The 27,370-nt window shown below is 50.2% G+C and overlaps 8 protein-coding genes and 2 non-coding genes across 10 annotated transcripts; 6 read left to right on the top strand and 4 right to left on the bottom strand.

The window, feature by feature from the left end:
- Positions 1-2,048: 2,048 nt before the first annotated feature.
- dus3 (tRNA dihydrouridine synthase DUS3) lies at positions 2,049-4,626 on the top strand (the record flags this gene model as incomplete). Its single annotated transcript, XM_025712573.1, has 3 exons — positions 2,049-2,454; positions 2,518-4,485; positions 4,542-4,626. Exons 1-3 carry the CDS (start codon positions 2,249-2,251, stop codon positions 4,624-4,626), a joined length of 2,259 nt encoding a protein of 752 aa, XP_025563495.1. The 5' UTR covers positions 2,049-2,248.
- Positions 4,627-4,916: 290 nt separating this feature from the next.
- BO88DRAFT_388054 (putative BAP31 domain protein) lies at positions 4,917-6,090 on the top strand. Its single transcript, XM_025704838.1, has 4 exons — positions 4,917-5,125; positions 5,273-5,407; positions 5,458-5,561; positions 5,622-6,090. The coding sequence occupies exons 1-4, from the start codon at positions 5,105-5,107 to the stop codon at positions 6,010-6,012; spliced, it is 651 nt and encodes a 216-aa protein (XP_025563494.1). The 5' UTR covers positions 4,917-5,104; the 3' UTR covers positions 6,013-6,090.
- Positions 6,091-7,591: 1,501 nt separating this feature from the next.
- mdm12 (ERMES complex subunit MDM12) lies at positions 7,592-9,216 on the bottom strand. Its single transcript, XM_025705179.1, has one exon. It carries the CDS (start codon positions 9,043-9,045, stop codon positions 7,738-7,740), a length of 1,308 nt encoding a protein of 435 aa, XP_025563493.1. The 5' UTR covers positions 9,046-9,216; the 3' UTR covers positions 7,592-7,737.
- Positions 9,217-12,440: 3,224 nt separating this feature from the next.
- BO88DRAFT_425366 (uncharacterized protein) lies at positions 12,441-13,724 on the top strand (the record flags this gene model as incomplete). The annotated part of the gene is made up of 7 exons (XM_025708824.1): positions 12,441-12,495; positions 12,576-12,685; positions 12,726-12,805; positions 12,962-13,012; positions 13,274-13,321; positions 13,458-13,544; positions 13,643-13,724. 7 exons carry the CDS (start codon positions 12,441-12,443, stop codon positions 13,722-13,724), a joined length of 513 nt encoding a protein of 170 aa, XP_025563492.1.
- A 982-nt stretch (positions 13,725-14,706) lies between these two features.
- Positions 14,707-15,230, top strand: BO88DRAFT_39439 (uncharacterized protein). The gene has a single exon (XM_025705156.1). It carries the CDS (start codon positions 14,800-14,802, stop codon positions 15,121-15,123), a length of 324 nt encoding a protein of 107 aa, XP_025563491.1. The 5' UTR covers positions 14,707-14,799; the 3' UTR covers positions 15,124-15,230.
- A 1,179-nt stretch (positions 15,231-16,409) lies between these two features.
- On the top strand, positions 16,410-16,619 carry BO88DRAFT_453437 (uncharacterized protein; the record flags this gene model as incomplete). Its single annotated transcript, XM_025710746.1, has 2 exons — positions 16,410-16,487; positions 16,539-16,619. The coding sequence occupies 2 exons, from the start codon at positions 16,410-16,412 to the stop codon at positions 16,617-16,619; spliced, it is 159 nt and encodes a 52-aa protein (XP_025563490.1).
- Positions 16,620-18,479: 1,860 nt separating this feature from the next.
- BO88DRAFT_t139 lies at positions 18,480-18,591 on the bottom strand. Its single transcript has one exon. It is a non-coding gene; the product is annotated as a tRNA-Leu (tRNA).
- A 3,116-nt stretch (positions 18,592-21,707) lies between these two features.
- BO88DRAFT_t141 lies at positions 21,708-21,823 on the top strand. The gene has a single exon. It is a non-coding gene; the product is annotated as a tRNA-Leu (tRNA).
- Positions 21,824-22,189: 366 nt separating this feature from the next.
- On the bottom strand, positions 22,190-22,542 carry BO88DRAFT_39416 (uncharacterized protein). Its single transcript, XM_025705142.1, has one exon. The coding sequence runs from the start codon at positions 22,506-22,508 to the stop codon at positions 22,329-22,331; it is 180 nt and encodes a 59-aa protein (XP_025563489.1). The 5' UTR covers positions 22,509-22,542; the 3' UTR covers positions 22,190-22,328.
- Positions 22,543-23,649: 1,107 nt separating this feature from the next.
- On the bottom strand, positions 23,650-26,995 carry BO88DRAFT_453436 (putative serine/threonine protein kinase (Kin4); the record flags this gene model as incomplete). The annotated part of the gene is made up of 2 exons (XM_025710745.1): positions 23,650-25,629; positions 25,682-26,995. 2 exons carry the CDS (start codon positions 26,993-26,995, stop codon positions 23,650-23,652), a joined length of 3,294 nt encoding a protein of 1,097 aa, XP_025563488.1.
- Between the last annotated feature and the right edge of the window lie 375 nt (positions 26,996-27,370).

Raw genomic sequence — 27,370 nt, 5'->3', positions numbered from 1 at the left:
TTGGATTGATAGAAATGACCAAGCCAATATCAACTACGCAGCTTCAGGTTACAGACGACATGAATTGTTGTATGTTCTGCAATCTCATACTCATCCGGGCAAGCTGAACCGATGCCCCGGCTCTACTGGTCCCCTCCCCCTGTCAAGCGCCATCCGTTTGTTTCATCCATGTCTCAACCTTGAATACCTCGGCTGCGTTTTACCGAACCTAATTCGAGTCAAGTGAGGCGCTTGTATCCACCAAGTATTCTCCCGAGGACTGCGCGTGTACGCTATAAAGTATATACCGCTTTTCGGAGTATTGCTGCCAACCGCACTCTGATTACTGAGCATTCCTACAGCACGTAGTAGTCGCCTTACAGCCGCTACTCTAATCAGGCACCTGCATTCTGGGATGACTGGGGGACACAAGTGACGGATCCCATACATGGTAGATTATGTACATGAATTAGTAGTGCTCCCTTACATACATGGTACTACTCACAGCACATGATGCCTACCAAACAACCCCGGGGCTAAATCAATATCCTCAAATAATCTACGCATCTTATGTCGTACAGTTGTGTAAGCTTACAAGAGTCATACAATCCCAGAAAGACCAATATATATATAAGTAAGTACGTATTGCTTAGCAATAAATAGAACCAATTTGCCACCCTTGCATTTCCAAGTCCACGGTTCCTGGAATGCCACATGTGCTTTTTGTCCCTTGATGTGGATACCATGATCTATCCACCTTACTACAACAACGAACCACAACCCCCTTCAACCTGTACCTGCCTCATGCAGATTATACTGCAGCAACCCATACGCATAATATCCACCCATCCACATAAGTACGAAAAGGGAGAGGGGGAGGGAAGCCAGTAAGTATACAGCAGGCAGACGTAAATAGCATTAACGCTCAAGGCCATAAACAACCAACCACACACAGTGACGATGCACTAAACTACTACGTACTTAAGTACGTAGGTGCATTCCGACGTTTCCTTCCCTTCCCTCCCCCGGGACTCCGTTCCGTAAAGTTAGGCTTACACGACATACGAAAGTCAATGTACATGTAACATGATGCATGGGGGGAGGGTAGTTAATCCTCATCAGGACATATCAGATCAGCAGGTACAAGGCGCTAAGCGGAGTGACTAAAAGTGAGAGGCGCAGGAGATCTTCGCCATCGTTTCGAAATCGCCCAATGCTAGAGGCGTATTCGTAGTCCTGTGACCTTTCTTGCCAAGATCGAATTGACTTTCTGGGTAGTTACTGAAGTTTAAGAAGGGGGGAGGTGCAGCGATAAATACTGTATGTAGTACCAATGAACGTGATGATTGAGGGCGGGCGTTTGATGGTCGCCTGTCGGATATATCTCCGATGTAGTATTCTGTCTTCAATACTTTGTCCTCAGCAGTAAGTATGTATGTATGTAGGTATGTATGATCCTTGCCACTGTGGTGGATTGCGTATCCCACAGTCGTCGTAACATTCGACGAGTAATGATCGATCACGGCGATGGGCGGAGCGGCAGCATAGTACGGAGACTATGCCTTGATTGGAACCCCGATGGTGGGTGTGTGTGTGTGTGTGTGTGCTTGACGCGAGACCGACGGCGCAATTGCTAACTACTAAGTTAGCTAGTTATTTAACGACAGGTGGCTGACTTCTCAGCATTGATCTACCCCCCTCCATCAACCGGGTCGTTTAAGTTCTTCTAGAAACCCAGAAAATGTGAGCATTGAAAGACTAGGTTCAACTTCGGTGGGGCTCTTGTTCAGTATGTAAAGTAAGATTACGCTAGTTTGTTCGACGTTTGTAACGGATGGGGGGAAGAAGGAGGTTGCCCGGTAAGGCGACGGCAAAGGATCGCTTCCGTTTTACCGCGTATACCGCCCATCGTAACAGCACCTCAGGGATTGGCTGTCAGAAGTTCAGAACACAGCAGGTCCGCACCGCCACTAGTACTTTCTACTAAGCAGACGCCCTGACCGCCCTCCGTCCCGCCACGCTGGAACTGCCGCCAACGCCACTGTCAGTGCAAACTATACAAACTGCACCCCTCGAAATTTTTGCCCGCATTAGATTGATTGATTGCGGAGATTCTCGAGGACCGACCGGCATCTTTTCGAATTCGGAAAGGGTCTGGATTACACGACGCGCTGGTTCTAGCCCAATTGTCGCATTGCGCAGTTCAGCTCTTTTGGTGATTAATAAAGGTCGTTTTTTATCTTTCTTTCGAGGAAAGCGACTGTTCACAATGGAGCCAACACCCGCTCAGGAACAGCTGCCCGCTCCGGAGGTTAATGCGCCCAAGCGTGATCCGGAGAACGGCGATGCCGCTGCAGACCAGGCCCAGGAGCCACCCTCGAAGAAGGCCAGACTCGATGACTCGGCGGATTCTAATGAGCAAACGGCTGATGCGCCCGCCCCGCGCATGAAGGGCGTTGCTCCTATCAAGCCTGAGTATGTGGTGACCAAAATTGTTTGCGATGCGCGCGCCCCATCCTAACTGACTTTCCCTGCTAGGTTCATTCTCGACCAACAACCCACGAGAGGCCAGAGAAATCCCGATGACAATGCAGACGATGCCGCGGAAGCTGCGCACCACGATGGGCGCGCCGATGAGCAGAACGGGAAGAAGAACAAGAAGAAGAAGACTGGTCAGAATACGAACCGCACGTTCGGTCGATCCGAGGATGCGAAGGGATTGTGTTCTAGTGTGAACTTCAGGCCTGAGTTTTCTCCTGCCGAGTGTACTTTCGGTGAAAAGTGTCGGTACGAGCATGACCTGCGGAAATACTTGAAGGAACACAAGCGGGAAGATCTTACGACGTTCAATGGTGTATGTCCTGTCTGGGATATCAACGGAAAGTGCTTTGTGGGCTGGAAATGTCGCTTTGTCGGTTCACATTCGGAGGAGCGTGAAACGGCCGATGGGAGGAAAGAGTTGGTTCTTATTGAGGATGAGGAGCGCAAGAAGAAGGTTCAGCGGCTTGTTCCCTTTGCTGGAGAGGATGGGGCGGTCAATGTTGCTTCGATGGAGGATAAGATCGCCTTGGCAAGGAGAAAGATGGATTTCCCGAGAGCTGGACCGTACAGTAATTGGTTGGAAAACACATCTAGAACCATTGAGAGGGAGCTCCACAAGCGCCATCGTGCCGCGCCTGTAGGAGCTGAGACCAAGGATGGAGAGAAGAAGGATGCAGAGACTAAAGATGCCGAGAACAAGGATGCAGAGACCAAGGATGCCGAGAACAAAGACGAAAAGGAGGAAAACCGGGCTCTGTACGTTGAGCCTCCATTCATGCCGTCGGAGAAGCGCCGACTATACTTCGGACCCGAGACACCGGCACTGGCGCCTTTGACTACCCAAGGCAACATGCCTTTTCGAAGACTCTGCGTCGAGCTTGGCGCACAATTCACCTATTCTGAGATGGCCATGAGCTTGCCTTTGATTCAGGGTAACAAGTCGGAGTGGGCCTTGATGCGAGCCCACGAGTCGGAGATGCTCCCTCCCACGATGCTGCCCGGGGCAGACATCGTACAGGGTTATGATAACTCCAAGGACATGAAGTTTGGTGCTCAAATTGCAGCAAACAAGCCCTGGCAAGCCTTCAAGGCTACAGAGGCACTGGCTAAAGTTACGCCCAACCTGCGTGTCATCGATCTGAACTGTGGCTGCCCTATTGACCTCGTCTTCAAGGATGGTGCTGGCTCTGCTCTTTTGGAGCACCCGTCGAAGCTCGAGAAGATCATTCGTGGCATGAACACTGTTTCGGATCAGATCCCTATCACGGTCAAGATCCGTATGGGGACGAAGGACAACAATCCGAATGCTTTGAAACTGACGGAGCGTTTGCTGCTTGGAGGCTATGAAACCAGTCTGCTTCATCACGACGGCGCCGCAGGTGCAGCAGCTATCACTCTCCACGGTCGTAGCAGACAGCAGCGTTACACCAGACAAGCTGATTGGGAATACATCTCCGAATGTGCCGCCTTGATCAAGCGCTTGAACGAGAAGACTGACGCGGTGACGGATACCATCCGGGAGCCTGATGCCCGGACCCAGCCAAATGGTGGCAAGGTTTACTTCCTGGGCAACGGCGACTGCTACTCTCATGTTGACTATGATAACCACATCAACAATGCTGGCGTTGATGCTGTTATGCTTGGTCGTGGTCCTTTGATCAAGCCTTGGCTCTTCGAGGAAATCCAGGCGGGCCAGTACCTTGACAAGTCAGCTACGGAACGTTTGGCAATGATCGAAAAGTTCTGTAAGTATGGTCTGGAGGCATGGGGATCCGATGAGCATGGTGTCGGTACGACTAGACGCTTCTTGATGGAATGGCTGAGTTTCACTCGTCGCTATGTACCCATCGGGTTGCTCGAGCATCTTCCCCCCTACATCAACGACCGGCCCCCGGCTTTCAGAGGCCGGAATGAGCTTGAGACACTGCTGGCCAGTGCCAACTACAAGGATTGGCTCAAGATCTCGTAAGTACCCTCCTCTAACAAGTTCAGTGTTCGGACTTATTCTAACAACCTTCTAGGGAGATGTTCCTCGGACCGGCTCATAAGGACTTCAAGTTCGAGCCGAAGCACAAATCCAACTCGTATGACGAAGCGGAGGGTTAAGCACATGCTTTCTAGATTAGGATTAACGCATATAGATGATGTACATACCACAGCTAGCAATCATATGCAGTCAATGAGAACTAGATACATACCTTAGATTAACCCTGTTGCTATGACGTAGACGGCAGGCTGAGCCGCGGCCGACATAGTCACGTGCACGATCACAGCTCCGGGCGGTAATGACGTCTTCCTCTCACCAGAAACTGCAAAAAGACCACCTCATCTCCTGAACTGTTTAACCTTCCTGCTCTGTTCTGGCACTGTTCATGCCAGTATACTAGCTAGAAGAACTTATTCGACAAACATTGTTCGCTCTACGCCTGCTCGACCTTTCGGGTTCTTCAACTCTTCTTGCGTGTGACCGTGTACTTTTGTTTATCTTCGCACAACAAACCCCACAACCACAGCTGGTTTTCCAGCCAAACTTGCATATTGAAGCATCTGTCGGAAGATTACCTGAATTACAATCTTAGACACAATGACTCTCTACTACAGCCTTGTATGTATCGCCATTCGTTGTTAACTTTCCTCGCAATGGCATGGAATTCGGGATTGTTGCAGCCTGCAGCCTGCAGCCCCTGACCCGCGCACTCCCGGGCCATCAGATAATATGTCGTATCAACATATGCTTACAACATGTTTATAGGTTTTTTGCCTGTTGGTGTTTGAGATGGCGGTCTTCATGGGCCTCATCATTCCTCTTCCATTCACCGTGAAGAGGAAGCTCTTCGCTTTCATTTCGGAAAGTCCGATAGTAGCTAAATTACAATATGGATTAAAGGTATGTAACTCGGCATTGTCCTGCATTTGCAAATACTTATTGAGCTATAGATCACATTCATCTTTATCCTTATCCTCTTCATCGATAGCGTCAACCGCGTATACCGTGTGCAGCTGGAGCTGGCTTCTTTCGGCAAAGAGGGGGGCACCATGGGGTATGCTTCCGACGATCCAAGCCCTTTCATAGCCTTGCACTGAAACAGTTACTGACCTAGCTTTCGTCACAGAGCCGCCGCTCTCGGTACCGATCGTATGGAAGTCCAGGCCCGCAAGTTCTACTCGCAGCGCAACATGTACCTCTGTGGATTCACCCTCTTCCTGTCTCTTATCCTCAACCGCACTTACACCATGATCCTCGATGTTCTCCGTCTTGAGGACAGAGTCAGACTCCTCGAGGGTGACAAGAAGGCTGGCGGTAAGGACTCCGCTCGTCTTGCGCAGGCCGGTGAAATCGGTGAAATCGGCCGTCTCAAGGAGGAGCTCGCAGCCAAGGACCGTGACATTGAGACCTTGAAGAAGCAGTGTGAGGGCCTCACCCGCGAGTACCACAAGCTTGGTGATGAGGTGTCGGGTGAGAAGGGTGAGGCTCCCAAGAAGGACCAGTAGACGACTCTTGGGTGTGTCGCAAGGAATACAATCGTCAGCCTGCTAGGCCAGCCGGGATTGTGAATTGATCCCTTTTTTGGGCTGATTGATAGAACATCCCGCTGTCTGCAAGCTACCCTTTCATGTGCATTTCGGTTACCATATCTTTCGGGTTTGGATGAGACGGAATGTTGACAACGACCACCTGGTGGTCGGATGAACTAGCTGTTATTTGAGCGCATTGGTGGAGTGAATCATACTGGTGCAATTCTCGGGGAAGAAGTTGTCATTGCGAAACTTGAAAGTATCTGGGTTATCTGGGTTATAAGTTACAATGGAGCAAAAATTCCACTGTCCATGTCGAACTGTAGGCATTTGGTAAACAGAAGAGCAACGCGCCATGGATACAATTATATACCATACACAATATGCTAAGAATACAGTAGTAATCCGCTCTCAGATCAGAGCCCAATGTAGAAAGAGACCAACCATCACGTCGAAGTACCTGCGTGCAGTTCCATCATTCTTCTTCGACCAACACCGCAGCTTCCTCGAGACAACAACAACCAAGCACAGAACTCGAACACTCCGATCAACGCCCAATTACAATGATCCAGAGCCAAAATCTTCCTCTACTCGTTTCAAGAAAGTTACATACCTTTCCTCATCTCCGTGAGAAGCAACAACAGCAATTACTGTGCCCCAAGATCATTTGCAACAACCCTCCCCCACGCACGCCCCTCACAGTGAGATAATCATGGCAATCGGACGAGTCTCACCTTACGATGAACGATAAGTGCTTTGTTTACATCGTACAATCGCTACCGCCAGCTAAGCCATTAATCCCTCAATGTTCCCCTCAAATTCTGACGCCTAACCTGCTCTAAATCCTAGAGACAAGTCAAGTAGACACCAGCTGACAGACTCCCCCACTCACTAAGGCATAAACCGCTGACGAGAGATGAAGAGAAAGACAATAAATGAATGGAGTGAGTGAGCAAGCGAGGGCGTGAAGAAAATCCACTGGTTCCCGCCCTACTCTTCCCGCCTGGGGCCGTTCCGAGGTGTGTGGGCCTGTCACAGGTTCATGAGGTTTGGTTTGGTCTGCAGAGTTCGGTTGGGTTCATGTCAGCTAACTTGGCATGACCAGGTAACTATATGTCTTAGACTAGGAATTGGAGTAATGGGACTGTAGCCAATGTTGGCTGTCTGTTTCATTCGCTTCATGAGAGATTGGCTAGCTATGAATTTGGTGTACTTTTCATGGGGCTGGTGGTCATCAGGTCTCCTTGTGTGGAACCTGGATTTCGCTTGGCTGCCACTACCAGGTATAAGGTAGTAGTGAGAATTACTTACATTGACTGGGCTACGTCACAAGAAAACAAGGGGGTGGCAATACCGCAGTCAGTTGTGAAGATGATTGGCAGGTATGACAGAGATGCGCGTGGGGTCTGACAGGAAGGATTTGTGCCAGGAACGCTTTTCCCGCAAGCGATGAGGTTTGTGGCTACATTGCCCCTGAAGGAAGTTTAGGCATGTTTCTTCAATCGCTAGGGAGGAGAGATGCATGCGCTAATTTGGATATAAAACACTGCAGTCTTAGTGCCTGTTTCTGACAAATCGGTGGGCTCGAGGCGGTCTGGAGCACACGGTAGGACTCAAATAGTCGATCAAACCCTAAATCCTCACGGGTTTAGACCAATGCGAGTTGACAATGTTCTTCCGCGGCCCATATCTACAGCGCAACTAGACCAGGAATGTCCAGAAACTAGGATAGACGAGCTCCTCCTCGAATATCCGCCGCACCTGTGCGAGCACGAACCGTTCCACCTTGCCGACGTTCTTGAGGACTTGCTTGCCATCTTCTTTCCGGCCAATCTCACTTTCAACTCGGATTTCTCGCAGCAGTCCACCTTGTCGCTTTGCAGAGACGGTCGCATCCCCGCCAGACCGTGAATACTCGGCTTGAGCACCTACATCCGGCTGATCAGACCCAATCAGCGCGTCCGCGTCTTCGGATGACAGAAAGCAGAAGTGGACCCGCTTGCGGATGTACGCGACCACTGCAACACCATCAAACGTGATCCCTGTAACATTTAGTTTCAAGGGTAGTCCCACGAAACTGGGCATGGGATAGTCCAGAAGAATTTCCGCTGTTAATGACAGCCGCACATCACCCGCGTATTTGGCGTGACACAGGACTTGAAAATCCTCGGGCCGGCGCTCTCTCATTCGAGGAAATCGCAGAGGCTCTTCCGAAGTAGGGTCATCTAAATGCCCATGCTCTTCGGGGTGTGATCCATGGTCGGGACCACCTGCTCCATCACCATTGTTCTTATTGGACCCGGACGGATGAGAAGGTAACGTGCTGGATGTTGATGGTCGCGAAGTCGGATTACTGCTGTCAATGTCGGCTTCCGGACGCGATTGGTGGGCAGTAAAAATTGGAGGCGGTGGACGCCCCCTATTGCCAGGGCCCATCATCCCAGAATCATTCCATCCGCCTGCGAACGGGGATCCGCCTGCAACTGCAGCAAGGGGTGTTTGCGTTCCTGAAAGTCCACCAAGTGACATCAGATGGTAGCCTAGGGTCGATGTACCTCCGGGTATACCAGGAGTGCCGGAGCGGAAATGCGGGTTGAGATGGTCGCTAAGAGCTATGGGAGACCGCAAGGCCGAGGGTTGAAAGCCTTCGGTGAAAGGATCACGCAGCGATTGATTTATTGCATTCTCGTCGCGGAAAGAAGATTCATTGAGCTCTGGATGAGTTCCATGCCACGGCGAACCGTGCCCGGAGACAAGTCCCTCGGATACATCAGACGCTTCATCATCTTCATCCTCTTCATAGAAATCGGCGAACGGCTCGCAAAGGTCTTTGATCTCGAGCTCAGGCGGAATCGTCCCGAAGTCGAAAGAATGGACTTGCACTGATCGGATAAAACGTGGCAGAGCAACCTGCTGGAACTTGTCATGAATGAAAGAGCGGATGCGCTCGGCCAGAGCCTCTCCGTCGGGACCGGAGGTCGCGGCGCCCCAGTCAACTTCTATGGACATTACATGTGCAAAACGGCCTTCTATCCGTGGGTGATATCAGAGAGAACAGAAAAGAAGGGACTCGAGAATTGGTTCTAGAACCCTGGAAGAGAACCTGAAACAAAGCGAACACCAGGCCGATTAGTTTTTCCAGACCATTTCTTGTCGGTGACGTCGAGAATCGGAGAGTCGGAGTTGGCGCTTGTTTTTGTCGCGCTTCGGCGGTTCTCACAGCTGGTGCGCGTCACGTGAGATCTCAAAAACGTGACCGCCATCAATGCCCCAACGACAATCCAATGCTGCCACAATGCCTTCTTTTGGCCTCCAACGGTCACAATGGAGCCTGACAGTGACCAGACTTGAATGCTGGCTTTCCTAGGATTTACAATTGACCCTGGTACAAGTTTTGGTTGGCCTGAGCGGCGCAGTCGGTGCCCACACCGCTTTAGGTTTACTGTCCCAGCATTCTGGTTCCCCAGGTCCCTCCCGCCCATCGCCGGTCTAAGGGTGATGGCACAGCTCTGCGGCGCTGTTCTGAGCATTACTCAAGCGGTGTACACTGGCAGCGCAGGTCTGCTGCTCCAGGGGTCGCTCTGGGACCGCCGTACAACAATACTGTGACCAACAAGTGCTACTCATCGGCGCGGCTCGATCACGACTGAGCTAGGCTATCTGGGACCCAACACTGGCGAGTCTAGTACCAGCTACTATTGGCCTACTAAAGGACTTTCCCCTCTATAGAAGGGATGAACAGGTAAACCTGGCTTGCTAATGACCCCTCTCTTGTAACTTTTTAAACTTTTACCCCCGGTATCTGCCTTGAAGCCTGACCAGGTTTAACAACCTGTTAATTCACACCCCCCCAGCCGACCCAAGTGCCGTATGCCCGCGTTTCTCTCAGAAACAGAGCAGCCGATAACACATGAAGACGCGAAGGGGGTACGCCACACAACACTGATTCCTCATGTGGTCGGAACAATGCTCCAGAAACCGTACACCCCCATCACTTTGACGCTGTGCTCTTCTTTTCTACGCCTGCGAAGCCGGAGAAAAAGAGGGGCACAGCTACACTGCATTCGAATTTTCAAGCATTGTCGTTGGACACTGCAACCCCGACCTAGCGCCTGGCAGGCCCCAGTTGCACTGGATTTTCAGAATCCCCGATATACGCGCGGAGTTCCTACCCTTACTGGCTCCGAAACCCCCCATCCATCGGCGAGACTCGTTGGCACCAGTCAGCATCTCTTGCCACCGGACAACTCGCGTCTGTGCCCCATTTTCTGCATCTGATTTGCCCGTTGGACATCAGGTGATAAAAAGCGTATGCGGTGCTAATGCAGCCGGTGATGTGCGGTGCTAATCAGGGTCGAGGAGAATTTTCTCGTTAGTTGGTTCCCCCCCCTCTCGTGTAGGGTAGGAGGACCCATTGGAGCCTATCTGCATTCCGCGTACGCACACACACAAAATTGCTGCGAGACTTTTTCCCCTATACACCTGATGATGAAAATCGTAGATGAAAATTGTGGTGCAAAATGGAAGAGGAAGGAGAATCAACAGCATCCTTCCCCAGTATCTCCGAGAGTATTCCGGGAATTTTCCTCAGCAATGTCAATGGTTTGCGCGGCAAACGTAACCATCGATGTGGAGGAATTCCCCATCCTGGTGACTCGCGCCACGAGGAGGTAGGGCGACAAAGGCAGCAGTGGTGGAGGATTTGTCACACCTAAGCGCCGTCAACCATGGTTCCATGGGCCGGATGGGTCTTGTCATAATCTACTAGTAGTCTAGTCGGCCCCTCCGAGTCAGTAGTTGGTTTTGGGTCCGACAGAATTGCCGCGCTGGTGTGAATCTTTTTTGTCTGTGTGTTCTCTCTCTCCTCGCATTGATCTTCTTCTGTCTTTTCCCATGTGAAACCAAATCATGTAGGTGGAGGTGAAATTAAATTGAATGAAGGGGGCAAAAAAGGAGGGTCTTGCACACATCAAACCATATGATCAAGTTGCACCACATACTACTGACACTCTAATATAGTAGTATGAGATTACTAACAAGTAGGTAAGTTAAGTTAGTTAAAATAATATAATTGAGGGTGGCACCAGCAAGGCATCCACATCTCGTGAACATCATCATGATCGTTACCATCAATAAGTAGTACTAGTAGGAACTAAATAGTCCCGATACTAGAGATGTAGTACTACTACTATCTAACAGTAGTGGGTAAAAGGAAAATGTCATCTGATGTACTACCTACTACGTAAGTAGCTATAAATCACATCAATCTACTCAGATCCCAATATATAAATATACCTGAATAAATAATATAGAAGAATATAAAATGAGCGTCACATAAAGCCAACAAGCGAAACTAATCAAACTAACTAATGACTGGGTAGTTACAAACAAACGACAACAACAACAACAACAACAGAGTTCCACACTTTACAGCAGAGCAAAGCACACACCCCAATGCAGCGCAATGCCAAGTTGCGAAATACTATCGAAGAGAGAGAGAGAGAGACAAGATGCCGCCGGGAAAAGAACATAAGACAACAACAATGACATGCGGATGATGGGGGGAATAATAATAAGCATGATGGGGTTAGTGTTCCCTCCTGATGATCGACATGTGCCTCCCGAAAATAATAAACGAATCGAATCAGATCAAGTCAAATCAAATAATAGATGAAGGAACGGGAAGGAAGTGGTATGAAACGCAAAGGGAAAAAAAGAATAAGAACAAAAACTAACGAACTGACTAACTTATGCAGATGATGCAAACCTGGGGTGTGTGCGGCGATGAGGACGATGGTGAAACAAAAAAAAGATAGGAAAAAAAAAAGAAAGAAAACCGAAATGATCTCAATGACAACAACAGATGATGATGATAATGAGAACAGATGAAACGACAAACAAACAAGATAATCAGGTGCGAGTGATGCCAATTCAAAACTTCAGATTGTCCTCCCAGGTGTTTTTTTTTTCTGACTTTTTTTTTTCTCTTTGCAATTTTCAACAGGCTAGTCGCGAACAAAGGGAACCAAAATATGAAATCGAAAACTGAAACTCAAAAAGGGAAAATAGGATAAAAAGGACGAAAAAAGAAACAGAAGATGCCAGATAACCGTCCGTCCCCATCTCAGATCCGGTTGTCACTTTTGTCTTAATATCCGCCCCCATTATGTCTCGCGCGCATATGTCCAGACAAGACACACACGAGTGCGGATATCGATAATGGGTAGAAAAAAAACCATTGTCATCGAAACAACCCATATCTGGATCTCATCTCCCCCCCTCTTCCTCTCCTCATACCTGCTTACTACCTTACTATGCCGTTCAATCTAGCTAGTAAGGTAGAGTAGCAATCAACCCTGGAGCCAGAAACCGTTAGTTCACGAACGTATCCCTTCCCTTTGTGGATGGATCTGGGGCTGGAAGTTAGGCGCGAGTGGATCTTCGGCAACTCACTAACCTGTGGCACCCACCCCCCGGAGGAGGAGGGGAAAAGGGCATAGCATGGAACTATCTAGCCACCGTGGTTAGGGCAGTTGTAGCCCTCTCGGCGGCGGATCTGGTGTCTGACGCCAGTGCAGGAGGTCCCTCGCTTGGCGCAGTAGACGACATCACCCTCAGCGACGGTGCAGCCGCAGTCGTACTTGAAGAAGTACTGAGAGCACATAGTGGCGGCGGGAGGAAGACGGGAGAAGGGACTTGAAACTGGTGGATTTGAAGGTTTTCGTAGAGTTGAGCACTTAGAAAGCGCGGGAGTAGAAGTAGATAGAAAGTAGAAGATTGTGAGAAGAAGAGTGAAGTTTGAGAAGTTGTGGTCAGGCTGAGCTGAGCTAGCTGGATTGCTTTGCTTTGCTTGATTGCTTTGATGGATTGATGATGGTTCTGATTGTCCGATGGGGGAGTGCGAAGGGGGCTTTAAATAATTGAGAATGCAGTCTCCTGGACTACTGACCGGTAGTGGTGGTGGTAACAAGCGTTGGTACGTCCGTAGTAGGAGCAGTAAGTGTGGTTGTGGTGGTGGTGAGTCTCGAATCAGAATCCCAAATGATAAAGATGACTGCGGTTGACTGTGCCGCAACAACGCCAGTCTACGCCCACAATTGTTCAGTTGGCGTAGGGCCAGTTTGTGACTCAACCCGGCCAATCACGTTTAATGAAAATAATTTTTCTATGCAAAATTAAATGGCGGTTAAGTAAAAAAAATAAAATATTAAAATCATTTGTTGTGTTGTTGTGGCAGTGGTGGTAAGTTCCGGGGGGTTGTGGTGATCACATCGCAGCAAAAAGAGTCAAAAATGAATGGATGAATGACCGTCAGAAGAAGGTTAGGCAAGGAACGGGAAACTAACTACGGCTTGCATCTTGCTTTTTCTTCCTTTCTTTTCCCTGCACTCGGTTCTCTTTTCCCATTTTTTTGGGCTCAGCCCTCCCTCAACACGGACCAATAGAGCCGTTGAACCGGAGAATCAGTTGGTGATTCGATCTACATCACACTCGAATCATCCTTCCAAGTGATTTTTTAATATAACAGAATCCCAACATATGATTCAGTCTGCATCCGCATCTCAATGCCTTTGGCTTTCCCCATGATGCTCCCCCTCCCTCCCAGCGGACTGGCGGCTATGCGAATCAGAAAGCCTGAGATCACCCCCATCCGGGATCAGCCTGGGAAGGCATCTTTCCCAAGATAGGAAAATGAACGTGTATCTGACTAGCATGGTCATGCATCGGCCGAAAGTGATGTGAGCCTCTCGAGGATGGTGGGGGGGGTAAAGGAACGCATTAGACTTCCGCTGCTGCATCATGGGAAGGTTGACATCATCTTCACATCTACACGTCCTTCCTGCGGCAGGGAAAGACCCGTCAGGATATGCAGGCGCAAACCCAACAATTCAATTATCAAATCAGTCCCCGCAGACGACCAACAGTAGTTCGACTGCGAAGGGGGTCATGCTGCAGTCTAGAATGATTCCCGGGCAAAAGCATCTGACGAATGCAAGACCACAGAGGACCAGATCCACTCATCAAGGCGCACATCTGGCGACTGTTCTCTCGCTATCATGTGTCCTCGACACCGGATTGAACGGGAGTGGAGGAACCAGGATTGGCATGGCCACGGGCAGTCCAATATGATCGCGCCGATATCAGAGTTCGGGGAATCACCCCCACCAGCTTGGTCTGACCGTTTGGCACCTGGCGCTGTTTGGCTGGAGAAGGCTGCGCAGGATTAGTTGATCCATGAGCCACCTGCTCCTGTCAGGGGTCGCCGCAGTTCCCAAAAGCGCATCCTTTCCCACGTCAAACATCATCCTGCTGCGGGTCGCTGGGATCAACAAGGTGTGTCAGAGTCCCGGAGCCGACATGCGGAAGCTAAAGAGATGAACATGCAAGAACTGCTGTGCCGTCACAGGCACGTTGGGTCATAGCTCTGACAGTGGCCAATGTCTGAGCCCCAGAACCTTGACGCAGTTGGTGATATCAGTGACATCCACAAAGCCTGAACACAGAGCCTGACTGCCTTTCCCTCCTCTTGGCTCCAGTTGTTGGGAATAGCTCGGGGGCCAGAAGTTATGCGACATCAGCGCGAGCCAGCAAGCGAGCGGTGCTTAGCTTAGTCCCCCATGGGACTGGGGGATTACGGCGTTGGTGTGATAGTGAGCTAGGTCTGTCTACCATGGCCGAGGCTTACTGGAGTAAATCGGCAGTGCCAGCCAGACCGTCTCCGCCTATCGATTTTCCATGATCAACCACCAGCAGCTAGGCTGAATGGGAAATATCGGGCTGAGGCAGCGAGAACATGGAGTTCGCAAGGTCGGCACAGCACTTGCGGCGCTTTTTCCATGGGCCTCTGCATGTTTCACTGAGCCCTTTCAGCCGCTGAGTGGCCGCGCCACTCAGGGCGATACGGCGCAGGGCCCGAAGGCGCTAAAACGGCGACGGTCGACAGGTTTCGACCAGCGGGCACGGCCATCTTTTAGCCGCCGTTGGCTCCCGGGAGGGGGAACGGCGCCGGTGATGGGACCGACGCGCGATGGTTCCTGGCCTGAACCTGGGTTTTGGCCTGTTCCTGTAGGGGGCTTGGTTTTCTAGTCGCTGTGGTTGATTCTTGCGCGCAGCTCATGTCAGCCACGTGATCCCGGGCTGGTTTGAGCCGCTTGGCTTGCTTGGCTTCATACTTCTTTGGATTTTGTTTCTCCTTCCAGAGACTCCCTTCGTCTCGTTCTCACGCCTCGTTTTTATTTCAAGGAGGGAACCTGCTAGTCGCATTAATTTGTCCACTAGTCAGTCCTTTCAATTCAACCCTTTACCATGGAACCCTCCCCCGGACCACCATCTCCGCCCGTCGGGTATTCCCAGCTTCCCGTTCCCTGAAGCTTCCGACTTCAACCCCGTGGTCTAGTCTTCTCCCCGAGCACTGCTGTTTTCTAGCGGCTTCTTTGGCTTCTTTCAAGCAAGGGGGGAAATATTCGGATCATTTCAATTGAGAAGCAGATGTAGCTGCCCAGGTCAAGAATTCCCGAGGAAGGGAATTCTAGAAGGCGATCTCCGAGGGGAAGCAAGAAATTGCAGCAGCGGGAAACAACCATGGAATTCCGGGGTGTGGTCATGTGGCCTGGGGAAACATCACCAGAAACCCACAGGAAAAGACTATTTAAAAAGAATGCGGCGACGACTTGGCACGCCCGCTTCATTTTCCTCCCCAAGAATGGACCAAAACTCACTATGTTCCTGACGTTGCCTCTTATCGCCTCTTTCCTCCCACGTTCCTCAGAACTCGTCACGGGACGGTTCGGTCTCAATCAATAGTGCCTTGGCCACGGCTCTTGGTTGCTGATCATCCGAGGCTGGGTTCGGAGTCGTGGCGGTCCTGATGCTTGTGTCGGGGACCCCCAGGCCCAGCTCGTCCAACCAGATCGTCCACCGCATCCTGCTCGGGTATGACTATTGCCAGAGCCAAGATATGCAAAGGAAGGGGGGATTTTCAAGGATGACGTTCTCAGCCCCTCCTTTGTGATAGTCCGTTTCGCAGGCATGTGAATTACAGCGTGTCCCGGTCCACCGTCGGGTATGAGGAATAGGCAAGCCACTGCTTGTCCCTCCACTTATCTGCTTTCTGCAGCTGGGCTAGAATCGGTAGCTCGCCTGATCGACACCATCTCCGGTCAACCCCTCTTCCCTGCGATAATGGCTTGGCTGAGCTCTGCCATAGCTATATAAGGGTGGCCGATTCCAGCCGATGAAGTGCTCATCCATCCTCTTTCTTCCAAGCAACTCTGCAAGAAAAGCTCTCTCTCTACTTGATTCCAAGTCACTTCAAGACTCTACCATTTTACCTACTTCCAAAGACTCCTTGTCCGACTCATCCATCAATCACCATGTACTCCTACACCCCCACCTCCAAGTTCCTTGTCCTGGCCCCTACCGAGACGGCTCCTCTCTCTGCCTCGACACAGGTTCGTGAGCGCTCCAGCAGCCAGTCCTCTACGGCCAGCGGAACCACACAGCGCCCTGGATTCAGTCGTCTCCCCAGCGGCTTCCTCTACCTTGGTGTCGACACTCGCGACGCCGCTTCGCCCAGCAACTAAGCTTTTGGCAATAGAAGCAGTTTCAATTCGACGAATCGCGCTGGACACGATTTCCTTGCCTCGCACCTCATCGTCTGACGGGGACTAAAGTCTCACCCCGCAGACCGAAGGAAGATCACTACTAGTTCTTGTCATGGATATCTGACGTTATTGGACGAGCGACCATTCGGGGGAAACGAAGTGCGGGGCCCGATGTTTTCTTTTTTTGGGTTGCAAGATTCATTGCTTTTGCTTTTACCAATATTACTCTACGCCAAGTCTACATCTCATGTTCATAGCCTCTTGCACAATCACAATGATACCATACTCCTTGCCTGGGCCGCGCTGCCCAGACAATCCTGAATGACTGCCAAGGGTCCATTGATATGTGCCAAGCATTGTGCCATCAGATAAACCGTAGTTCCTGTTGCACAGCCAAGCAATGATAGATTCCGCCGATCAACCCTTTTCGGACCTGCCAAGCCAGCGTGACCCCTTGAATGATTTGCCTTGTAGTCTACGGTGTAAGATAAGAAGGGGAAAAAAGTAAACAGAGGAGCAGCTGAACCCTGAACCTAGTAGTAGTCCTGAATTTAGTTTAATTAAACATGGCTGCACACCGTACGGCGTACTCCGTCCATGCGTCGGAGTAAAAGGGCCCGACAGGGTTCCAGAGATAACTAGTGGCCATGGCAGCTAGTATGCTATGCTTTCTGAACCAGACCAGACCAGAACGGCGCGATCTCAGATCTAGCCCCAGCCCCAGCCCCAGCCCCGGTGACAACTTGCAGTATGGATGTGCTGGTCACGGGGTCTGCACAGAACTGCAACTTGCCTCTCCGGATGCTGAGATACGTACATCCGCTGCTGCTGCTGCTGCACCCAACTCAGCCTAACTCCTACACCACACTTGCTATAATTCTTATTGTTACTGCCCTTTTTTTTTTCTTTCCTTGGTTTGTTCATCTATCTATACGATGATCCCACCAATGCTATATTCCTATTACCAAATCGAGTAAACTCACGCACGCACCCATCTAAGCATAATAGCCATCTGCTATAGTAATATTGATAACGAGTTATATCATATGTCTAATGGTGACACACACCTTCAGTGTCCTCCTTATCATCCCAATGACCACTACCACCACCACCCCATCCCCTTTCCTTCTCTAACCGAGCCCACACCTACATACATACTACATACTACATACAGAAACAAATGCATCCGGATATGCATGTCCGCGTACGTCTGCACACCGGACTTGGCTGTCCATGACACATACTACTGACATACTTGGATATTCCAGTCTACCTACCTACCTGCCTATCTCCATGATTGGAAGAGCTTATGTTTACGATACTACTATACTACGTAGTAAATAACCCTTTTATCCGAGCTACGACCCTCCCCTTCCCCCTCGGATTTAATTGTCATGATGCAGGATGATGGACAAGTGGATGGGTGAATGGATGGACGGACGGTGTTTCACCGAGACGATCATCTATTACTTGCTTTTCTGCCTGATTCTTCTTGATTCGTTTGCTTTCTTCCTGTAGTAAATTTCCGGTCGGTGAAGGCAGCTAACTATTGATGGGGATGATATGACATAAGAAATAAGTAGGTTTCTTTTCTGGTATTGTTGTTTTGGACTGGATGATGTGGTGTGGTGGGGGGAGGGTATGCTTATGCTTACTTATGGTTATGCTTACGCTCATGTTAAGGTATATGTCCGTGGCTGGCTGACGAGAAAGTGGGAAAAGGTAAAAAAAATGGATGACAATGGTAAATGTAGAAACGATTAACAGCCACGCCACCTCCCCCACGTCTACAATAAGACATATCATATCGATCGGTGTAGGAAAGAGCAAAAAAGGTAATGACAAGAGTGGGATTCGAACCCACGCCATCTTACGATGATCAGGAAGCTGTGAAGCTGGGTATTAAGGTGGACCTTAACCTGACGCCTTGGACCAACTCGGCCATCTTGCCTTGTTCATGTAATACCCTCTGATTTAATGTAATATCAGTGGACTGAAAAGTAAATTGGGGCAGACCCTTACCATCATTGACTTGGTAATCCTCCGGTGTCGATAGTTCAGACTAGTCTGCTGAATAGTACTCTAGCCCGAGTTGCGTGATTCGCGCTAGTTTCACCTTAGGATCCACTGCGATTGTATCATCTCTTGGGGTCGGAATCGGATGTTCAATCGTGTTTCGGACTCGGGGGGTATCCTACTAAACTAGATAATGCCAGGTTAACATCCCGTCTTGGAATATTTATGTTGATGTTGGGGTGTGATGGTCGCACGCATGGTCAGCAACATTAGTTCAAATTAGTCAACAAGTAGCATCTGTCTGGTTTCATCGCTACCATGCAAGCGACTGCTGTTAGTTAACTACTTGGTACTCTGTAGTGGTTTCAATATAGCCGAAGTCTCGCAGATCCAGTGTGTGATTGGTGCAAAAAGCCGAGATATTCTACCGGGATAGGATCAGACGCACCATCTAGTACTGTCAGGTGAGCTTTTTAGTATATCGCTAGTTTAAGGCTGTGTAGTACGGAGTATAAAAAACTTTCTAAATATACTTCAATAGCTAATTATCTACTCTGAACAGCCTGATTGAATGGCGCTAGAAGTTACGCCAACCAAGGTCATTCCTTCGCAACGGCTTCGGATGCGGCTCAAGTAGGGCTCGTCTCAGCTTCGTGTATGTATGAGCGGCCATGTGAATTTTGTTTAGTTGAGTGATGTGATATCTGCCGTTACTGCATTCTGTAGTGATGTTTATCCTCCCTACTTTCTCTGACTGCCTCACCGTGTTGAGATAGGATTCATTTCGTACTCAGTTCGTATTCACAGTTTTGTATACAGATTCACAATGTGGTCCGGATTCACGACTAATCGCTGCTCGGTCCTGTAGTATATAAACAGCCAGTTTTCTCTCGCCTCTCATGTTTCTTTCTTTATCATCTCCCTGATCTCACCGAGAAACCATCATATGCTCGATAAAGGCTATATAGTAGTATCTTCACTCGATTCTTTGGGCCATCTGGCTAGAAAGAGTACAACGAATGACTAGCATCTCTTCCTAATATGATATATGGCTATACCATATACAATACATTGCTCATAGTATTGAGCTACTGCATTTGCTTTACTATGGTGTTACTCCCACCAGCGAATGCCAGAAGTAATTGGTACTATCTTGATCCAACCTAAAATGGGTCGAATACATATTTAGAGTATTCGCATGTCCAGAAGAGACACTTCAAACCAAGACAACGAAGGGATAGGCGTTTTAGCCATCAAGAAAAGTTTGTAATCTTCCTGCTTGGAGCTGGTGAGACGGCCCGTTAAGAGTGCATATGCTGATGTTTGCTCTAGCACTAGGAAAGGGCGTTATGCCGCTTATCTTATTTCTCCACGTATGCCTTTGCCAATAAGGCATCGAAACTGGATAGGCGAATGTTCTAGCTGTTATGCTGCAAACAAGGCTATCGCTGCGTCGGTACAGTCTATATAATATCCGGCCCGCGATACTATCAACAAAGCTGAAAGAAATACCATAATGATTGAAAAGCGTGATTCTCCGTCATATAGTCGGTTTCACAACAGCAGAACGTATGGGCCAAGCTATCAAATCGACCCTTCTCTAGGAGCCCATATCTCCAGGTGTCGGCCGACGGGCTGATTTACATGATGCTTGATATTTTCCCGTCATGATATGGCCAGACCCTAACCACGGGCAGTAGCGCAGGAATGGATAACAGAAAAGATCTTTTTGGCCAACTTCGAGTTATTACCGGGCTTTTGAGGAGCACACAACAGCAGCATTGGCCGACTGCCGTTTGTGGCTGCAAAACTTGCATGTAACATCTCGAAATACATGTCTCCCAGCAGAAGGTGAAGAACTTCCTCACGTGGCACAAATAATTATTCTTTGGGACTCAGAGAAAAGGACCAGGGGTATAGATATACTTTGGACCCATGCGAATAGCAGCCTCGAGCATGCTAAATCTTTCGAAGCAATGTGCTATGGCTGCGCTTTTGAAGCACGCAGGCAGGCAGCGATGGCCGACTGTGGTTGGCTGCACCAAGACTACAAAAGGAACGCACATGCGGACAGCATTGCAATAATGATTATGGGCCGCGGCCGAAATACATGCCGAATAGAATAAAACCAAGGACCCTTTGATGTGGCATACACAAAACCATATTGCGTAAGACTAAGGCGAGATTGTCAAAGTATGGGCTGGGCTGCTTGGAACAAAAATATAGCGGGTTTAATCAATACTCATCGGACACCTGCGATTCTTGACGACTGATGAAAGAATACACACTGGACACCGAAGTCATTATAGGCATTGAATGAACGGCATTTAGTGTCAAAACACAACCCTGGAATGTAACGACAGCACCCACAGACGACGCTATTACTCCACAAATGAAGGCGGCGATAAGGATGAAGGTACCTTATTAAGAAGCTTAGTAGTAACCTTACTACACGGCACATGGCCTCAACCTCTTTATCCGTCTGTTTCCTACTGGTTTACCAAGTACCCTCATCGAAATCCGACTTTATTTCTCTTCTTCCCTCTCGTTTCATGCCTGGCCAGCCATACCTGGAATGAAGCGATCCGGCACGCTGTAGCCGCCACACTGACCACCACAAGAAGATTATAGAGCATATCGGGGACAATGAGCGAAGCCACTCGCTTCTGTGGGTTTTAGTAATATTATCGGATGATATTTAAAGATAGTTCTGCATCTTCGATCAGTTAGTATGTTGACAATGACCTCTATACTGTGCTCTTGATATAAATCTCTACTAGGCATTATGAGATTCCCACCTCGATCTGAATCATGTATCCTAGTACTATTTACCACTACCAAATTAATCAACGAAACTCCTCCCCCATAAGTAATGTAGTAGTAACTAAGTAGTCCTAAGCTACTTACCCTAACATATTTACAATACCGTCAATTCTTCCCACCACCAACCCACCACCAAACCAAACCACACCACCTACGTAGACCTGACTGTATACACCTTGCCATGTTTAGACTCATATAGCATAAATCCGCACTGAAATATCATCTCAAGGCAAGATGGCCGAGTTGGTCCAAGGCGTCAGGTTAAGGTCCACCTTAATACCCCAGCTTCATTCAAGCTTCCTGATCATCGTAAGATGGCGTGGGTTCGAATCCCACTCTTGTCATATCGTTTTGTTTTTGAACATTTTGCCCACTACTGAGTGTGTATTCTGTCCATGTCAATTGGAAATATCATTTGATTCTATTCTTTTTTTTTTTTTTTTTTTTCTGAACTCTTGCTTATGGCGTTCAGTAGATAGATGCATGGTTATGGTTATAGTTGCTTATCTCGCTGTGTTAATCCAGGTCACACCCATTATCAGTATCATTATCATACATCGGTCTAGTCTAACACCTGGGATAGTAATGTGTCTTGTGAGCAATTAGTAACTAAGTAGATACATAACTGCCGTGGGGGCCAGTTAATTAGTTAGTTACTGGCAAGGCTGACTGACATACATCACATACACACCCTCATCACTATCCACACCACCACACTACATACACCATGCATCGATCCATCCCAACGAAACACAACCACATTGGGGTCCAAATCTATAATGAATCTCCTCTATCAACTATCCATATGCCCTAAAATCTGATCTACTGCAGCGTACATAATTGTTTCGCTCATGTGCCAATGTCAATGACCCAACAGCCAGCCAGGGTATGAAGCAAGTAGACTAGACTAGTAGATCCATAAATGCCGCAACAGAAGGAAGGAAGGAAGTAAGTAAGTAAGCACAGCGGTTGTTTCAGATATAGTTGGTGCAGAGACGGCAGATGACTTAACAGTGGCTGCATGATCATCGCTATCGCTGGGATCTCGTTAGTTAGTTTCAGGTACAGCCTCAGCTGAGAATGTCATCTGTAGATGTTGAGATAGATAGTGGGGATGAAAAGAGGGGTAGAGGACAAGACAAGGATAAGTCTAAGCCACGACTCCAGTTCTTTCTTTTTACTTCTTTGATGGGCGAAGTTGGCTGCAGCTACGCTACTATCAATAGATGCGGGCAAATAGATGGGGTATCCGCTCACGCTAGACAGGGATTCTGCAAAGCCCCAACTACTATCAATCAAGGGTTGTGGATCACACACTGTACTATGAATTGTGGCCCCCAAGGGCATGAAGTTATGGAAATAGATGCTAGGGTAATCGACATGCGCTCAATGCACTGGTAATGCTCCAACCAAGTCATCCTCACCACCGGTTCAAAACAAGTACCACATCAAAATCGACAGAGGCCGTGTTGTGTGATCACAAGAAACGTATTAAATTAACCACAAAATAATCCTGATCAATAGGAATGTAAATAGCCGTAGCACCAAGGACACCACGTCCGAGAAGAAGTAAAGTGGAGAAAAAAAGCGCAATAATCAATGGGGGAGTCAGAAAAAAATCAATTTACAATCAGTACTATAGTGACAGGGAAAGGAAACAAGAATTTGAACAAAGGAAATAAGGCTTTATGGGAAACAGGGGAAATTCGAATGCGAGATAGGGATATGTATGCGGGAACAAACGGTTGCTGGTACAATGCGAGGACAATTCGATAGCTGCAAGCAACAGAAGGGACGAATTTTGCGTGGGTATCACGGGGGTATCCAATTAACCATTCTGCTCTTCAATGCCGATTTCCAAGAGCTGGTCGCCTCAAATGCCGCCTCCAAACTAAGAGGCTCCAATCGAGACCCGTCATTCCGGCGAACCCGTCCTCACTTCGAGAGGATCCTGGGTCTGCGGCGAATGCCAGAGCACCTGCGTCGCCTTCCTGGGCATTGCCATACGTTCAATTCCCGAGTCGCAAGCAGGTAATGAGACGGGGACTGCTTGTCATTCGTCATTGTTCGACCGCGGTAACCAATTCTACACTGACCGGCTATGTCGCGTTCAGTGTGTTGTAGTGTGACAAGATATTAGTAGATGAGCTCCAAAACCAAGAATGCCAGCCTATCGGTCATCGCCGGCTCTCGACTTGGCTCGCCGACGGAAGAAATCCATTACTTTTCTGGCGGCGCCAGAGCTGCCAGGCCGGTGCGCCAAGTCGCGTTCGTACTCGTAGGCGTCTGCGAACTTCCGGTGGTTCTTGGGTAAGACGCCAGTCCCTCGTCCAGGTCGACCAGCCTGCATTGACGGCCGTGGCGTCTTATCATACGGGGCGGAGTATTCCTCGTAGTGGTTGGGTGCCGAGTGGTTGGCGTACTGGTTGCGATAATAATGATCATTCTCATTCTGGTACACTTGCTCGGCCGAGGTCGCGCTGTAAGAGGTCGGCTGGTATATTCCAGATTGGTTCGAGTGTAGTACGGCAAACTGTTGGTCAATCCGGGCCTGGTAGTTGATGGGTTCGTCCTGGGTCAGGATTTCGTCTCCCGGAGCACCCTCAGGCGCCGCTCCGATGGCATCCTGTGTCCCATAGCTGGCTGCGCGCGAGCGCGCCTGCATTGCGCTGGTCGACGGACGTGGTTCGACCCGGTTTTCCGTCGAACGGTCTGTTTGCGACTCTTCATCAGGGGTTTGCGATCTGCTGGAAGAGAATCCCTTTAGGGAGAATGATGGCGGTAGGAATGAGAACCTTCGGGGCCGGCCTTCCGCGCCAGATTCACTAGTCTTGCGGTTATATCCATATTGCATGGAGCGTCGCGAATCCATCGACATCCGGGTGTCATCCCCACCGTATGGTTCCTTCATACTCGTAGGCGGATAACGCTTGCCATTCTTCTGTCGAGGACCGCTACCCTGCCCTCCCCGGCCACCAAAAATGGAACCAGAGCGGCCAAACAGCTTCTCGCCAATGCTTGATACCGTGTTGGATCGCTTGTGGCCCTTCGGGGGCTCTTGTCGGGGTGTCGTGTTGAACTTGGCCGGCAGTTGCTGTGTACTTGGTTGACCAATGGACTGTTGGGACGACGAATCTTGCTGGAGAGGGGCGGAGATAACGTATTGCTTGCTTTTGGGTTGTGCGAGCCGACCCTGGGCGTTCGTAGCGGCCACAGTTGGCGCAACCGGCTGTCCATAAGAGCCTCGTGATGGCAAACGACCGGCGTTGAACGAGGCCATGGAGCCACCGGTAGTGGGGCGGGTGGCATGGGTCGCAGATGTTGGTGCCGTCCCAGTGAGTGCAGAAGTATCGGACGTTGAGCGAGGCAAGTGCCCAGGAGCAGGTGCCGGCGCCGGGCCAGCGGCTGCCTTTGGCTCTCCAGTCCGCACGTTGGACGCGCCAGACATATCACGGGCCAGGGTGCCCGACGGCATATTAGGCACGATGGGTCGACTATTCGACCTGGCTCTCGTTGGTCGAGGCTCCGACGGCCCAGCTGGCTCCGCGATACCTGCATCTACTCCGGTAGGGACCTCGCCCCGCGCAGTTTGAGACTGAGGTGCAACATATTCGACCTGCACGGTTCGTCGTTTTGTGTCTCGAGGAGTCTTGGACCGTTCGGCCGCCTGCTCTTGGGAAATATCTCCTGCATGGTGGATCAGTCCTCCCACCGAGGGAACAGGGCTATTGTTGTATGTCTTCGGAGGCTCCCGAACGGATGCGCTGCGTGCCAGCGACGGCACTTCCTTGTGCGGTTCTGCCCGAGACACCGGGTTAGTGGCAGAGCCTGCAGGATTCCTGGCGAGATCCATACCCTGAGTGACGGTGGTTGTGGCAATGTCCGCAACCTTGGTCGTGCTGCTCGTGATGTGGGAAACAATATGCGAGTACTCGCTGAGCCAGCTGTGCCGGGCCACCTCAAACAGGTCTGCGCGCTTCCGAGGATCAGGCACCAAGATCCGCCTCAGAAGATCGCGAGCGTGGGGGGTCACGTATTCCGGGAATGTGAGAGGGGTAGTGACAATGTACTTGTACAACAAGTTGATATTATCACCGTCCGGATTAGCCGGATCATCATCGAAGGGCAAATATCCCGCGAGCATAGCATACTATGAACCAATTAGCGCGTTGCAATGACTATGATACGAAACGGTCACTCACCAAAATCACACCACAGCTCCACACGTCGACCTTGCGCCCAGTGTAGAGCGAGTCGCTGACCACGAGCTCCGGTGCGGCATAACAAGGACTTCCACAACTGGTCTGCATCAAATCACCTCGCCTCAAACCCTTGGCGTTGGGCCTGTCCAAGCGCATCCGCTTAACAAACTCCTTGTTTGTCAGGTTATATTCGATCTCATCACCCAATTCGTCCATGGGGTCGAACGTATTCGCGAAGCCAAAATCGGTGATTATAATGTTGCGATTCCGGTCCAGCAACAGGTTCTCCAATTTCAAGTCACGATGGACAATACCCTTCTTGTGAAGATACCCCACACCCGAAACGAGTTGCGCAAACAGGCGTCGAGCGGCATTGTCCTTGAGGTACCGATTGTTCAAAATATGGTCGAAGAGCTCACCCCCAGAGGCGTACTCCATGATGATACCGATGTGACGGTCCGTCTCGACCATCTCGTGGAGCCGAACGATGTTCGGGTGAGCGAGGTCACGCAAAATTGAGATTTCGCGGTAGATCTTGGGTAACCGGCTAGGATTCGACCCAAGAGACTCCCTGCGGATGAGCTTGATGGCTACCTGTATGGTGCCGTCTCTCTTCCACCCCAATTTCACCTTGCCAAACTCGCCCTCACCCAGCGTCTGCCCAAGTATGTACTGGCCAAACGTCGTCTCCTTGCGCTTGACAGCATGATCCGAGTAGTCGTGCCGGCTTCGTAGTCCACCTCGACCTCCATCATCCACACCATCGCTTCCCACCAAGCCCAACCCGGATGCTGGAGCGCTCTCCGTCGATGGGGACACCGACGAGCCGGCCTGCCGGACCTGCTCCCGTTCAATGTCCACAGACGGATCACTCACTAGGACCTGATTGAGTACCGCGCTGGACTCCTTCTGTAGCTCGCCCTGGCCTGCATAACCTTCCATATTATCCTCCGAAGACGGTGCCCCCGGCGCGTGGGCGCTCGTACCCTGCGGGTATTCCTCGGGCATGTTCACCGGGCGAAATTGGCTGTCCTCCCCCTTCCTCTCACGATGGCTTGCACTCCGGTCATCGGCTTTGTTCTTTCCGTGACGAGAACTCGAGGACTTTTCGGCGGAGGCCGAGGAGGGTTTTGCACTCGAACCATGGTGACCGCGGTGGGTTGACGACGTCCTCGGCGGCGGGACGGGCGGAGCACCCAGTAGGTCGGGGTAAACGGGAGAGCGGTTGTTGTCCTGCTCGGACGGCGCTGCGGGTGTCAAGGCTGGGGATGCATGGGTGGTGAGCGGCAAAGACTGCGATTGGGAGTCGTTCATAGCCGAAAGAAGCTGTCAGGACCGAAGAGGAGGCTAGCTGCTGAGCCGTTAGCACTACACGGAATGCGCTGTGTGACGCTCCATCGCGGCGACTGTCGCGCCGACGCTGACAGCGGAGTTGCGGCGCATAATTCGGAATGACGGAGCTGGACGGGGAGGAATGTGGACAGGAGCAGCCACGGGGGAGGGGCAGACCAATGTGGATTCTCGGCCAACAGTGTAGGGCAGCACGTCACATACCTTCGTTTATTGAAGACGCAGCAGAGCCTTTGAGATGAGGACTGCTGCGTTTACGGTCCGGGGACAGCCTCTTCAGGCAGACGCGAGACGGCAGATGAGCGATCACCTCGGTTCGCTCTGATGGAGCAATTGCGA

The sequence above is a fragment of the Aspergillus vadensis genome, assembly GCF_003184925.1.
Source record: "Aspergillus vadensis CBS 113365 unplaced genomic scaffold BO88scaffold_10, whole genome shotgun sequence".
In the NCBI taxonomy this organism is placed as follows: domain Eukaryota; kingdom Fungi; phylum Ascomycota; class Eurotiomycetes; order Eurotiales; family Aspergillaceae; genus Aspergillus; species Aspergillus vadensis.
Note: the sequence above shows the minus strand (reverse complement) of the source record. Positions and strands in the feature narration are given on the sequence as shown.